This window comes from Oenanthe melanoleuca, chromosome 1 (genome assembly GCF_029582105.1).
Source record: "Oenanthe melanoleuca isolate GR-GAL-2019-014 chromosome 1, OMel1.0, whole genome shotgun sequence".
Taxonomy (NCBI): Eukaryota; Metazoa; Chordata; class Aves; order Passeriformes; family Muscicapidae; genus Oenanthe; species Oenanthe melanoleuca.
Window position 1 is genome coordinate 86313425 of NC_079333.1, and position 15636 is coordinate 86329060.

Genomic DNA, 15636 nt, shown 5'->3' on the forward strand with positions numbered 1-15636 from the left:
TTTTAGTCAGAGTTGTTCGGGGGAAAAAATAATCTATTTTGCCAATTACGTATTTGTAACATAAAAAGCGCTTGTGAGTCAGATTAAAAATCTTTCAGTACACATTTTTAATTTAATAACACTTTGAGATCTGTCATTTTCACTGCCCCACTCTTTTCTGCTCTACAAGGTAGGTTGCTAGTTTCTCTATCTTTTTTTTTCTCATAAATACTAAGAGAAAAGGGGAATACTCTGAAAGAAACTGCAGTAAGCATGGAAATTGTCAAGGAGGACGTGCTTTTGAAGGCAGTAATGTGTGCAGTTAATTTTGACTTATTTTACTGTTGACTTACTTCCAAGCTGATGGTTTTGTAATAATTTCATGCAAGCTTCAAACAGAGGCAACAATTCAGCTAGACTGTAAACAGCTGCAGATGTACTTGCTGTGTGTGGTTTTATCCTTTTAGCTGTTTGACAGTCACTGCTGTACTGTCCAGTTTTGTGCCCCAACCCCATCCCAAACATCATGCTTGTAAAAGGTGGCACAGTGTAACAGCAGACTCTCACTATTTATGTGCTCTTCAGTCAGAAGCTGCTGAGAACAGCTGTGTGCAGCCCTTTCCTCCCTAGGGACAGACACCCAGGGGTGCTCTCTTCTCTGCATAGCTATTGAGTTTAATAAAATTAGTAGAACTGGAGTGTCTTTTGAAATCTTTAGCACTTATTCAAATTTTGTGGAAAGCACCAACTGATTAAAAAAAAATTATCAGCAGGAGATTGATTGACAAGTATAGACAGAAAGCATTTTCTCTTAAGCTTCTATCTTTAGGAGATCAGGCTAAAGAAGCATGATGTTAAACTCAGAAGTGTTCATGGAAGATCTACAGGAAAAATAGAAGAGCTGGTAAATATGTCTTAAAGTGAGTGACTGCTGGATTTATGCAAGAAAAACTTTGATGATGCTAAGATGGGGTGGAGTGTTGATCTGCTGGAGGGCAGGAGGGCTCTGCAGAGGGACCTGGACAGGCTGGATCCAATGATATAGGGTGCACCTTGAGTTCTGGGTCCTCAGTTTAGGAAGGACCTTGAGGTGCTGGAGTGTGTCCAGAGGAGGGCAGTGAAGCTGATGAAGGGTCTGGAGAGCATGTCCTGTGAGGAGTGGCTGAGGGAGCTGGATTGTTCAGCCTGGAGAGGAGGAGGCTCGGGGGGCCCCTCTCACTCTCTGCAATCACCTGAAAGGAGGCTGTAGCCAGGTGGGGACTGGCCTCTCCTCCCAGGCAACCAGTGACAGGATGAGAGGACACAGTCTTGAGCTGTGCCAGGGAAGGATTAGACTGGACATCAGGAAGAAATTCTTCACAGAAAGGGTGATTGGGCTGCCAGGGAGGTGGTGGAGTCACCCCTGGATGTGGCACTGAGTGCCATGGTCTAATTGGCAAGGTGATGTTAGGTGCTAAGTTGGACTTGATGATCTCAGAGGTCTTTCTCAGCCTGGCTGATTCAATGAAATCTCAGTATGCATGTTATTTAGAAGAGAGTCCTTCTGAATGTATGGTTACTTATTCCTACCACAACTGATTACCAATGTTTGGAAGCTCAAGATTAGTGGGAAACAAGTAATAAAACAATTGGGGGTGGGGAGTTTGTTTGTTTTTTGTCATGATCATTAATCAGCAAACAGTTTGAACATTGTGAGGATATTTTAATACTTGTGATCCCTTTGAGTTAAGCCTTGGTTGCTCTTCAGAAATGTGCTCTCAAGATGAAGTAAGCATCATGAATTTGTTGCACAAATTTACTAGGTGAGAACTTTCATCATTGTCTCGAAAGAGGCCAGACTGTGTGATCCTAAAGATCCCTTTTTGTCCCAAACTATGAGAATAAACATAACAGGATGAACTCTTCCTTCAAGACCTGGAATTTTAAAAAAAAGCTGATGTGAGCTACTAATTACAGCTGGTTATACCAACGTGCTTATCTAACTATGCCCTAATTTGCATCTTGTTTTTCCATAAGATGAAGTGACAAGCCACTAAAAACTTCAATAAAGAGCACTTTAAATTACTTTTCACCTCTAGAGGTTTAGTTCTGTACAAGCAATGGTGTAACCACCACTTGGTGAGGCACATTGTCCTTTGGATGGGAATTTCATAGGTTTTAGCTAAACCTATGACATGACTGACCTTTCAGAGTAGAATGTCAAATGGAACAGTGTGCCAGGGGAAATTGTTTACAATTTGTGTAATGCTTTGCTCCTGGTAGGGGCTACCAGGTTTACCATTTGGATGTGCTTTTGTTGTGCAGGTAATTGCAACTGGTGCTTTTTCCTGTCAAACAGGTCAAAGGGATTTTGTCTTCCATTAGAAGTCTGTGGCTTCCTCTCCAGGCACCTTCTGGGTTTTGCTCTGTGATGACTCAGTAGTAGGCATTTTCCTAAATAAAAAAATTATGGAGAGTCTTAAGAGTCTGGTGCTTTACAGTTGCATTGTAGAGGATGACGTACATTGCAGAGGATGATGCTTTATTAAGGAGGTTTCACTGCTAATGGAAGATTTTGTTGGCTGGACTTACTTGCATTGGTGTTGCTACAAAATGGCCACAAAACATCCTTCATGGAATTTCTGTATTATATTCACAGTTTGCCCCTTTAGGCACAGAACACTATTGCATGTCTCCTTGTAGGACCAGAGGAATGATCCAAATTAGCCAAGTCACCGTCCTGTGACAGCTGTTTTTGAAATAAAGGGTTTATGAATCCTGTTTGATCTCTCCTTTTGCCAAGTCAGGGACATTGATCTGGGTTTTTCAATTAATTTCATAGGAAAACATATTAGAAAATGTATCTTTTGATCCTTATGATGATTGTGCTTCTTTGATGCAGCTTTGAGCAACTTGGTCTAGTGAAAGGCGTCCTTGCCCTTTGCAGGGGAGTTGGAACTTTTTGATCTTTTAGGTCTCTCCAATCAAAACTGTTCTATGAATAGCTCTATCTGCATGCATGGAAAAAATTTAGGTAAATGAAAGTTAACAAGCCTGATCTGTATGTTGCTGTTTGGTTTACTAAAGGAGACTCTCTTGTTCTGCTTCCCTCCTTTCACAGATTTGATGTGTCTGCTTTAAACTGAATCTTTCTGGTTTGGGTTGGGTTTCTTTTTTTTTTAAATAAAGGGCAGTTTTTGAGGATATGCCATGATTTCCGTGTTAAATACTGTGTGCTTTTTATTTTTTGTCTCCTTTGTTTGATTACTGCATTGTCTGTAATTGCAATGAGATGCATTGATACATCTTTTTAGATGTAAATCCTCACAGAATTAAGTTATTAATATTATTTTGTATTAATACTATTTTGTGAATTCTAGTTGGAGAGGATTTTTATGTTCACTCTGACACAATTTATATAACTTTAGCCCAGTTCTCTTATCAAAACAAATTCAGGGTATCAGCATTACTTTGGAACTTAGTTGGCAGCATAACTGCCATCAGGTCTCAGCAGGGCTGATGAACCAACTTATTCCTTAATGAAAGTATTGCAAAGTGTAGCAAAGATCACTGCCCTTTAATAATAGCTATTGTTAATCAAGATCCTAGATTGTCTGATTATTCATGTAAATATAATCAAGAGTTGTTCTGAGTTGTTTCAAGTTGAGTTTTTTAAAGCATTAAAGGTTCCACCTACCTCAGGTGTGCCAAGGCATTCTCATTACAGAAAACTGTAGCCTCTGTGAAGTGTTTGAAGGCACCTTTGATTGCTTTCTAGTTCCACAAATAATTACTTCTTTTCTGTATAAATTACAACCTATTTTTTGTTTTGCTTTCGTTTAGAAAGGTGTATTTGTTACTACATGTAATTAAATATATTATGTGAAAATCTCTGTGGAAGAGTATTCAAAAATTTATTTAGTAGAAAAAATCATTGTACTTGGATTGGGTATGGATGAGAAGAAGCTGATTTGGTTTACATTCTGTTGGTGCTACAGCTTTCATTAAACAATCTCATTCCCTTGTATTCCCTTCCTGTGTGCATCCCCCATCACCCAAAAGATGCTTCTCAGCTGATGCATTCTCTTGGCCAAAAAGTCCTGGGTTGTTGGGCCCTGTGGTTCAGATGTGTCATGGCATGTGATTTAGCCACTTTTTTCTAATCTACTGTTCTTCATGTCCTCCCAGTTGTTCCAGGTATTTGTCAGTTCAGGTCACTCACCAGCATGTCTAAACTTTTATTCAAAGTATTACTGTCTATGGCCAGCCTGGGATATCTGTTTGACATGACCATACTCAGCTAGGTAGGAAAGCAGTAGGATGAGCTGCTTCTGTTTATCTCTTCTGTTTCTTAGAGTTGAATGCCCCCACTCTTACACACTCACACCTGCCCACTCCCCACCAGGGCGCCTTATTTCCTTCTCTCTGTCATTAATTCTTTAAAACTTCTGCTTTAAACCTTTTCCTTACCTTTTACTTCATAATCAGATTCCTGCCAGTAGGCTCAAAAGCTTTTGGGTGATTTCTTGGTAATTTTTGCTTTGCCATGGTATCACACTCTCTTAGGGGTGGGTGTCAGTTATTCCAACAGCTTCTTCATTTTGTCTTCCTTCTTGTCATATGGATATCTAACATCTAATAGAGGCCAGAAGCATCTACAACTACTGGCTGGTGGAGAGGAAATGTCAGGATGTGCTCATGCAGCTTGTTTTGTTTGCTTATGTGCTCATGCATGTACACAGTGTCATCAAGTGCTGCCTGAAAGTAGAGATTGTGCTGTGCCTGCTCCTTCCTGGGAGCAGGTTAAACTTGGACAGGTCTCAAGTTAGAGATCACTGCAGTTTTCTTTCCATAAAACCTGTATTTCCCATACAGAACACTGAGACCAATGTACCTTTCCAAGCAAATTAAAATGACATGGGTTTTTTTTTGTGTCTGGCTCCATTATTTAGTCATAACAGCCTTTGTGCCTCTGAATCCCATGGTGCCTTTTGGTCTTCTTTCTTTTCTTATCAGCCTGTACAGACAGGATCTCATTGCTTCCACTTAGGATTGCTGCAGGCCACAGTCACCTCAGCTAAAGCTGCTGGCTGGGCTCTAATCATTTGCTGTGTATTGTAATTGCTGCTGTTTTGTGCTTTGCTCCTTTTGCATTTCTCACCACGCTGCATTAACATGAGTCCTTCTGTGACTGCCTTGATATGTTGACCTATTCCTTGGCTTTCTGCCATGCTACATGAAATTAAAATTTCTTCACTTGCCCCTACAAGAATTAGTATAGTACCATCATTGAGCACATTTATCCTTTCCTGATTGTACCTCTTCTTTTGTTTTCCTATTCCATTTCCATTATAATTTTTATATATTACTTGCTTTGTTTTAACTTGTGTTTGCATCTTTTGTCTTCTCTGAATATCAGCATGTACTAGAATAACTTCTCCTTGCTTAGCCTTTCTCTTTTCTCTCCTGTCGTTAAGTTCTTGCTCCCTGTTAATAGCTGGGGTTGCCAGTCTGAGACCAAGGCAGAAGGAAATGATGATGTCAGTGCCAGGAACAGTCGCTAAATCAATGTAGTTCAAAATTTCAGTGAGCTTGCATCTCTACTTAAAGCCTCAGGCCACTGTCATAGAGGATAATTTAACCATTTTTTAATATTGACATAACTGAAGAGTTTTCTGAAGAGGCTTTTAGGAAGCTTGCAACTCTCCTGTAATTAGCTCATAAACTGCCTTAACTACTAATGGATTAATTCCTTGTCCTGTGAGAACAGGATGGCTGACACACACTGTTTAGTCTGCTCTCTTTAGCACAGATGGTATTCTGTAAGTGTGTGCTTTTAAAGGTCTTTCTAGAGTGGATATTGGAAAGAAAATGGGATGCTTTGAACTGTAGTATGGAGGACAGCTCTCATACTAATAGCAGAAAAAAAGTCTGTTTTTAAACTTTTAAGAAATGTGTAGATGTTTAATGACATGAGAAGTTTGCAGTTTGAGTGATACTGGTATTAGGGATGCATATGTGTTGACAGTATTTCTTCCTTATATTTAATGAAGTAGGGATTTTTGCATTGGATGTAGTTTTTCTGTAACATCTGTAGTAGGATTTGGTAGAATGGGGAAGTAGGGGCTGTGGTCCTTAGCTTTCACTTACTTTCTATATGTTATTTGTTGGCTTTGTGTAAGTATTTATCCCTGTTTTGCTGTAAAATATCTTCAGTAAAATACCTGGGAAATAGGTTTTTGCTTGAAGTAAGACATTAGCAGTCAATTCTTCTTCCTTTGCTCTCTCAGAAGGAAATCACCATTGACAGCCTTGTGTTAACAAGAGTTGTGTGTGAGACAGAAATTTTGTGCATACAGAGTCTTCCACTTAAGACAAAAGCTAATCTGCATGAAGCTGCAAAAACTGTTCTAGCTCAGCTTGGGAAGGAATCTGTTCAGGGTAACACATGTTTAAACACATGTCTAAATTTGTTGGACTATGACAATTTTCAACTGAACTAGAAATGGGGAAGAAAAGGTAGTGCTTACATGGGGTTGCAGCTGTAATCTCAGTTTCAAGGTTTTTATTGTGCTTTTGCCATGGAGGCTTTGGGGATTATTCTAAGGGGAAAGAAATCCAAAATAGTTGCCTATACAAACTATTCCTCTGATGTCCTTAAGGTCAACCAAAATGGGAGTAGTTTGGAGTGTAAATATAATTTGTATATATTATACATATATTATACATATTTGTATTTATATATAAATATATTTTGTATATAAATGTTTTAGAGTGAATGCTGCAAATGATGTAAAAGTCTTTATTCTAAGGAAATACACACTGAGTAAATTGCTGGTCCAGGTGAAGTGCCATTTGTTTGAATGGGGCAGGACTTCATTTAATGCCACAGGCCTCTGTGGCAGAATAAGTTGCCACGTGAAGGGGGGAAAAGTGGCTCCAGTTAACTGTTAATTCTCTTGACTGTTAAGGAGGCAGCAAGTGCTTATTTTTGCTTTATAAGACAGAACTAGTTTGTGCTCCAAAATAAACTCAAAAGGAGGAGAGTATACTGCTGGAGTTCCTCAAGGAGAATGGTTTTCCTGGAAGGGCAGTGAGAGTGGTGGGAGGCTAGACTGGAGAGCAGCAGTGAGGATGAGGACTGGATAAAGACTCTGGCTTCAGGTTTCCTGGAGAGATGAAACAATGTAATGGGAAAATGTCTTGAAAAATCATGATGATAAAGCAAGTATTGATGTATTTTGTTCAGAATGGCTATATCTACTTGGACATTGTTCCCCTTTCCCTGGTTCATTCTACCATGGTGGCACGGTCAGTGGTCACCAGACCCTGCACAGTGCTGTAACATTTGTGTCTGTGAGGGACATAATTCGAAGGTGAACACATCATTGTGAAGAGCACATCATTGCAAGCAATTCCCAGGGTGTGAGAACTGCTATCAGAGGAAACTGCTCTATTCCTAGTACAAAATAGCATTCAGGTGAGAAGAATAGTAGGAAATCTTGTTTTGGTACAAATAGATCACTTCCAAAAGTCATGAAATAGGATAGGGACTTTTGAAATAATCTTTTGCTGGAGTTCACTTACTGGGAGTGGGCATAATCCTTTGGTTTCAAATGATCTTCCAGAGGACCAGGACTTGATTCAATATGTGGATTCCATATTCTTAGCCTTGTTATTCCCTGGGGATAGGGGCAAGTTAAAGTCAGAGTATGGATTGGTAAAGAAATTTTGAGAGGCTTAGGGCATAATAATTATTGTATTTTTGATGATGAAGACAGAGTGGAATTTAAAGCCAGAATCAAGTAAACTGTAAAAATTTTTGTCTTATTCCAGAAGAAACTGGCTACTTGGTCAGCCTCTTGACAAAAAAGGGTTGTGTCTTTATGATAAATCCTCAGTGGACATCCAGTAGGTTACTTTGTGGAAGTAGAGGGCAAATGCAAGGCGTGTCTGAAGGTGCACAAACAGATGTAGCATTTGATCAGACTCAGCCCAGGATGCTGACTCTGAGTCTGTCTGAGACTTGAAGAACTATGAGAGCAGTCATACAGTGACACACTCTCCTGGCCTCTGGAAATTTATGATTCAGGGAATTTCTGAGATAGACGTGGCACCTTTGTGCTTATTAGTGGTGAATGCACTTTGTCTGAATTGCATTCAGAAAACATGTGACTATAACTGGTTTACTAAGACTGTGATAAAGGGAATAAGGAGGAAGCCTGGTAATAATCCCTGCTTGCAGTGGAAGGTGTAAGTTCACTGGTCTAAGAGCAGCTACCATTGCCCACTCAGATGTGAGGTTGGCCAAGGTGTACATGAAAGTCTGTCATGCAGCATTACAGCAAAATCCCTCCTAAACCACTGGGAATGACAAAGGAGCTCAGCTTGTGGTGCAAAGCTCACCAAAATAAAAGAACATTCAGGAATGAACTGGACATCACCTCTTTGCTGTCAGACTAGGCAAAAAAGACTGGACTGCTCTATTATGAAGTTAAAGAGTAATAGCCTTATTTTATGTGCCATGAGAAGCCCAGTCACAAGGAGAGACTATTTAGAGGTGTTCTGTTATCCTTGGAAGAGAAAGAACTCAGGATAGTACAGATGTTACAAGATGACTCTAGTCAGCATAAAAGAAAAATTGGGAAGGAAAAAAAGAAAAAGAGAGCTAGAGATCTAGAGAGACATAAGAAGCTAAGTCATATACCCAGCTCTGGGAAATGTACTTTACCAAAAAAGTACTTAGCATAAGCCAAAGATGCATTGTTTTGATGACAGTTCTTACAAATCTACCACAAGTTTGCTTCTGAGTTGGTATTTGTCTGGTCAGGCTTACCTCACAAAGTACTGAGTGTTCGAGTAATCATTAGGTCACTAGAGCAAGCCAGGAAGAAGTCTCTTGTCTTTAAAATGATGCAGAGCAGAACCTGAGTATGGCCAAAAAAAAAGTGCATGTGAGATGAAATGAAGTCTCAAGATAAAGAAATGAAAGAGAGTTGGAACAAGCAGAAGCTGAAAATAGAGGAATGGTAAGATAGATAAGCCAACTTGCTAAGTACCTATATTCATCTCAGACACCAAGCAATTAAAATATATGGTACAGCTATAGAAAGCAACTGTATTGAAAAAATGATGTATTTATTTTCTCTTGAGGAATCAAGAAAATAAGTAATCAGTAAGAAAACAGTCTAATTTGAGAAGCAGAATGGGAATGGTGTGCAGGTCCCTACACTAGGCTGAAAGCAGGGAAAAAACTGAGCCTTACTCAGTAGATTGAAGGTGATTTATTCTGGAAAAACAGTAAATACACATACAAGTTTTAAGAATAGCTATGTCCTTTCTGGGGGTTTCTTGAGGGTTTTTTGGGTTTTGTTTTTTTGTTTTTTTTTTTTTTTTCCTGTATTTGCCTTGCTTGTCCATTCTGACACTCAAGGAGGCTGCTGACACATATGCATCTTGAACTAATCACAAAGTCTGTAATTTTGAAACAATTTTTGCAGTTCCAGGGCAGAGAATGCCTGTGGGCTTGGATCATTCTGGTGTTGCTCACCTGTATTAAGCCTGGTTTTGAGTGGGTTTGTGTAGGGGCTGTGTCAGAGATTACAGCCTACACTGCTTGGTTGGCAGCCCAGAGGCAGAGGAAATGCCTGTACTGTCAGATACGAGCTGCTTAGTCTTTGTTGAAAAATCTCTCTCTTTTTTTCAAGACCTTCTGCCACCCTCTCAGCTTCCATAGACACAAGGGCTTATGGTATGTGTAGGTTTTTGAGGTTTTCTCTTATCCACTGGGAATTTTCCATAGCTTATTTTTCTTCTGAAGGTTTGGTCATGAACCACATTGAAAACTGAACTGCCTTGTTTCTTGAAACCTATTAATTTTATAAACCACAAGCAAAATACAGTGAGGCAGCTGCACTGAGAGTTTTTTCATGTGACCCAGCACTAACCTTAGCTCTGCCCAGCCAGGCAAGCTGTGGGAGATGGCTCGCTCTGCCCCAGCTGGGTTCAGCTAATGGTGAGAAATTACCAGTTGGGTAGACAAGATTCTGGCAGCCACCAGACATTTTTTTTCTCTGGGGTCTGATGAGTTGACTTGTAGTTCTTGAATAATCTTGGTTGTCTAGGCTTTCTTTCATTATTCTAGTACATGTTAGTTAAGTTAGTTCTGCAGATGACTAGAGCAAGGACATTTTATTATAACTGGCTTTGTTCATTGCTTCCCACTATACCTCCCTTTCCCAAGATCATCCTTTATTACACTTTTTTTTTCCCCAGCTAATCCAGATAAGAACTGTCAAGTCTAAACAACGTGATGGCCATGTGGCATAACTGAGATTCCATTTTATTTCCCTGAGTAGCTGACATTTTGTTCTAGCTCTTTTCCTGCTTGCGAGGTAAAGCCAGTGTTTTGGTACCTGGCTAGGAGAGAGGAGCATTAATTGACTTAGCAACTTTCCCATGAAGAAAATGACAGTAACAAAAGCAGCCCTAGCATTACAGTATCCTGTTGCTAAGGAGAGTGTTCTAACATGAGTCAGCCAGACCTGTGCATTGTTGAATTTTATTGTTTCTCCTCATAATGCTTTGTAAGAGACAAGAACCAGAATGAGCGTCTCTCCAAACATAGCCTTCCTTCCTCAAAATCCTAAGTTCTCAGTTTTTTGCCTGATTTCTTCAACATTCTTAAACAATGACTGCCTTTAAATTACCTGAAAGGCTTGTGATGCAGTATGTTGGTGTCTATTTCCTGTTTTCCCACATTTTGTTTCTTTCAAGGTTGTTTTTGCTTTTCTTATTCCAGCTGCACACAAAGAAGCATCTTACTCTTAAGTCATCATGACTGCACAAGAACATCTGTGTATTTTGTTTTATTCTTTTCCTTTTTTCCTTTTGTTTTTGCTTTTTCCCCAGAGAGCAGAACAGCTATCCTACTGTGTAAAGTGCCCCTCTAATCTAGCCTAGTGCTGGTGCTCTCTGGTGAGTGATACTTCAAGTGGTATGATTGCTCCAGTGTTGCACCCTTTCCTGATCACCAGTTTGGGATTTCCTGAGCTGAGGGAGGCTTCTGGACCATTAAGCTTTAATAGCTGCCTACAAACCTATACTCCATGAGTTTTTATAGTGCTGGTTTTAATCCATGTGTTCTTTCAGTCTCCACATCACCCCATGGCAATAAGTTTTGCAATTTCATTGTGTAGAAAAAGTACTTCCTTTGTTTATTTTTAAACCTTCTGTCTGGCAATTTCATTGTGTGCCCCTAATTCTTATTTTGTAAGGAAATGCTATTCACACCATTCATGATTTTGTGAGCTGTTTGTAGTTGGATAACTTCTGTTTTCTGAGCTGGAGAGTACAGACCTGAGAGAGCTATGAGTGGTTAGAAGCCATCTGTTGTTCTTCCCCATGTGTTCTGGAGAGCACACACAATTCAAATTGCAGGTGCCCAATGATGTACATTGTGTTCTCTCCAACCACCTGGTAATACTGCTTGCCTTTTTAACCATTGCTGATGATGGATGTGATAACAGAGGGCTACCCACAAGAAAAACCTTAAATTCTTCTATGTGGCAATATTAGAATAGAGCCTGTTGTTGTACATGTGTACAGTTAGAGTACACATAATTTTGTTTGGATGAGTTCACACTTTCCATCATTCAAATTCATCTGTGAGTTTTTAAAAATTATTTTCTGTTTTGTTTGTGTAATGATTCGCAAACTCTGTATGTCCTCGAGTGTAGATTATACTCTCTACAATCACTTTCTATTTTCTGCATGCTCTTGAAAGAACTGTTTTACTAAAACAGGAATCATATTCTCTCTGGCCACATGTTCTGACTGTTTAAATTTCACATAATTCTTCCCGTATGGATGACAGCTCACTTGGAATCCATTTATCAGCAGCAGAAAATTGGCTGACTGCTATAAAGCCGTTGAATTACTATTTCATTTTAAGGAACTTCCAGACTGCTTTAAGGAAGCATTGGAACACAGGAGTTTGTGTACACTTGGTGCACAGTTGTTCTGTTAGATAGGAATGTGTTCAAGCTACACCTGCCAACCTGAAAGAATTACCAGTAGTCCTGCTGTAGCTCACTGGCAAAGTGTTTCTGCTGTGAATGTGGTCCTGTTAGTGTAAAGACCACTGGAAGGAAAGTGGTCTGTCTTTACTTGTAAGAAAATCAAGCTGCACCTGCCTCTCCATCAAGACTTTCTACTGGTACTTACTGGATTTCCTCCTGCACTGACAGATAGTCTGTCAGAAGGCTACAGTGTAAAAGTACCTGTATGTTTGTTCTGTTCACATCTGTCCTTTGTAAATTTAAAAAGTGGCATTTCCCTACAATTTTGAGTATTTGTATTATTACATGTACAAAAAAAACTTATTCTGCGCTTTCTCTGTAAGGTAAGCTAGGTGAATTTGGAGTATGATTTGATTGCTTGAAAACAGGCATCTGGTCTATTTATGAGTCCTCTGAGAGATGTGGAGCTACCCATGTGAAATTTATGTATTTCATGGGTACCTCCTGTCTCTCTGGAGCAGCATCAAGGGATGGTGGAAGACACTAAGTCATCTTAAATGGCACTGTATGCATTGCATTGAGGCAACCAAATTATGTGTTTCGTATGTTGCTTGATGTTGAGGGTTCCTGAAGTTTGCACCATGTATTTCCAGCTGATGCTGGGATAGAATCTGTGGCTTGAATTTCACTGTTTGTGTTGTAGCACTCTGCAATATCAGATATGTGCTTGAACTAGGTGGCTCAGAGGCGTCTGAATTCTGTCTCTGTGGATGTTAAACTTGTAGTGAAATAATGAATGTCCAGAAATAAAAGCAGCATATGGCCTGTACAGTCCAGGCTTTTCTCTGTAGTTTTGGTCTATGGTTCCACTTGCATATCCAGAAAACAGAACATAATTTTGTACTAGTGTTAGTGAATTAGCAATGAGGAGTTGATTAGGTTAGGGCTGTGCCATTGAGAGGCTTGTGAGCTGGTGCATTATTGGGGGCTGTCTGTATTAAAAGACAGCTACCTAGCCTTCATTCTGGGAGGCCATGGGCAGGATAATTCAGCTATGAATGTAATGTATCATTTCAACTACCAGTGTGTGCCCCTTAGTGTGATCTTCAGTCTTCTTTTACTTGTAGTACTGTGTGAGCCTATCTACATTGTACCTTCTGTGGTACAAAAGTGATTTCTGAATTGATGCAGAAGTTTTTTCTCCCTTTATGGAGAGTAAATAATAATAGGCCTGTAGTTAAGCTGTAATTAAAGTCTACACTATATGTTACCAAATAACTTGCCATGTGGATGAAATTGTGGAGCACTGTCTGTTACCGATTTTTTTCTCTATTGCTCATCCTAATATACTTTTGCATTGAAGTTACTGTCACTGAAAACAGTAAAATGGCTATTACTTTACATGTGATGTTGTGGCACCCAGAATTTTTGCATGATATTTCACATTGCAATGATAGTACTACTCACTTGCCCAAAGAGCTTCATGGTTTGCCTTCACTGAAATTTCCAGTTAAAATAGTGCAAATACATTAGCCCAGCAGGTTACCTGTTGGAAGCAGACCCTGTTGTGGGAAGGAGAGTCCTGGAAAGTGGCTTATCTTTGTTTCCAGCTGGTGCTGCATTCCTCAGTAGGTTTTAACTTCTGAAATGTGCAGCATTTTTTCACTTTTTGGGGGTAGTTGTGTTGGGTTTTTTCTTATTATTCTTTTTTTTCTTCCCCCAAGAGATGTTGAAATGAGAGTGCAAAAGTGCTGCTTTCCCACCATTGTGTGCAGCAAACCCCAGTTTGTTCCATTCTGTCCCTCCAATGTGTCTGTTACTACTTGAGTGCAGAGCTGCTGAACATGCAGAAGGATGGCTGTGTCATATTGTTTCCTGGTCTGTAATTAACACAACTTTACAAATAAGCTCATGCCAAATTTTGCAAAAGCACTGAGGTCTTCATGAATGTTATTCTGAGAAATTACTTAGCTGCTTCTGGGATCTGTCTGTATTGGTTTTTTTTTATATTTCTGTTACAGAATAAATTCTGGTTATGTGTTTTGGTGAATAAGTTGTCACAGAATTTTAAAGTGCTGACAGCTCTCATCTTGACAGCAGACTCCTACTTTGTGAACCTTAAATTGCTGTGTTTGCATAATATGAAACCTTTGAGTTAAGGTTTCTCAGTAATTTAACAGTATTTTTGACCTTAACTAAAGTCAGTATTTAAGAACAAAATGTGTTCTCAAATTTAAGTATAAATTAAATGTTTCTGCTTAGTGACATTTCACTTCCCTAGTGTAAAATATTATAAAAATAAAAAAAAACTATGAAAATGCTTCACTTTTATTTTCACTCCAGTCTCTTTCCATTTAATTAATTTATTTGTCTTCATTTTCTTCTTTTCTAGAGTTTTGGAGTGCCAAGGGCTGCCCATTGTGAATGGGCAATGTGATCCCTATGCCACTGTTACCTTAGCAGGACCCTCCAGGCAAGTATTGCACATTCAAGAGCTTCCATTTTATAAGGATGGTTTCTGTTTCCTTTGTCTATTAGAAATTCACTTTCTCTGCTTGACATCTGGGAATATTTAGACACTGCTAGAATATGTTAAGTGTTGGGGTGGGTGTATGTATGAACTACTGAATTATGCTAGAGTAAGTAATATGAGACTTGTTTCAGTTTTGATTTATGTAAAGATCTGAATAATCTCTGAATAATTTGAATATCCCAGAGTATATAATTTGTGGTTAGTCTTAATTTATGCATCTTCTCACCTCACAGTTGGAGGCCAGTTTTTGAGCAAATTCATTGCCTAATTTTGGGCAGGGTGGAAGAGAAATGTGAATACATCAACATCTTGCCGAGTATGCACGTTTGCATGTGAATATTTAGAGTGTCTTCGCTTTCAAGGTGTGACAAATTAATGTGTATGTCAATGGCTCAGTCCTGTAATTTGATATATGCAGACATAATAGCACGGATAAAATTTGGAATGAGGTTTTAGTGATGAGATTCTGCATAATACTCTTCAGTTTAAATTTGGGATTCAATTTTCCCATCTGTTATAAAAATTTCCTGTGCTGTTGGATGTCACTGGTTTTTTTTTTCTGCTTTTCTAGTCATCTTTTATGTCTGTGTCATTTTAGAAACATAAAGCTCTGCTGTGACCGCAAAGAATCAGATTTGGTAGCATGGGTTATTATTAATGTTTACAACAATTTATTGAAAGTACTATAAATAAGGAGCATTCTTGACAAATACTTACCTTGCATGCAGAGGAGTCTTTGAGCCTGTCTGTATTCTGCATCTTTGTCTAGGTGTGTTGTGCCTTATCTCCATTAATGGACTTGTATATTTGACTTGAACGCTTTGTTTTAAGCTTGTAATTTGTTTGAAATGGCTATTATTGAAACTGTAAGGAAATTGATTGACTAACCCTTGAATGTCCAAATTTACCTTTGTCTGCTTCCCTGTGCCCACCATTCTGGCTAGTGTATGACTATTGATAATGTACTCCCTTGAGAATAAGGAGCATAGCCTTATCCTATTCCTATCTGGGTTTTGGTGGGGGGGAGAAGCCTTGCCTCCTATCTCCAGCAAGCAGCATGCAGCTTCCCATTCACTGCTTTGTAATTGCTCAATAATTGTGCTGCCTTAATCGCCTCCCGTTCTA

The 15636-nt window shown here is 39.2% G+C and overlaps 1 protein-coding gene across 2 annotated transcripts in view; it reads left to right on the top strand.

Moving 5' to 3' along the window:
- RASA3 (RAS p21 protein activator 3) overlaps nt 1-15636 on the top strand; it is a 129146-nt gene that overhangs the window by 80984 nt on the left and 32526 nt on the right. For both annotated transcript variants that reach the window (XM_056496386.1, XM_056496395.1), the window contains exon 6: nt 14371-14451. In XM_056496386.1, the coding sequence (XP_056352361.1) occupies nt 14371-14451 (81 nt within the window). The remainder of the gene's footprint in view (nt 1-14370; nt 14452-15636) is intronic.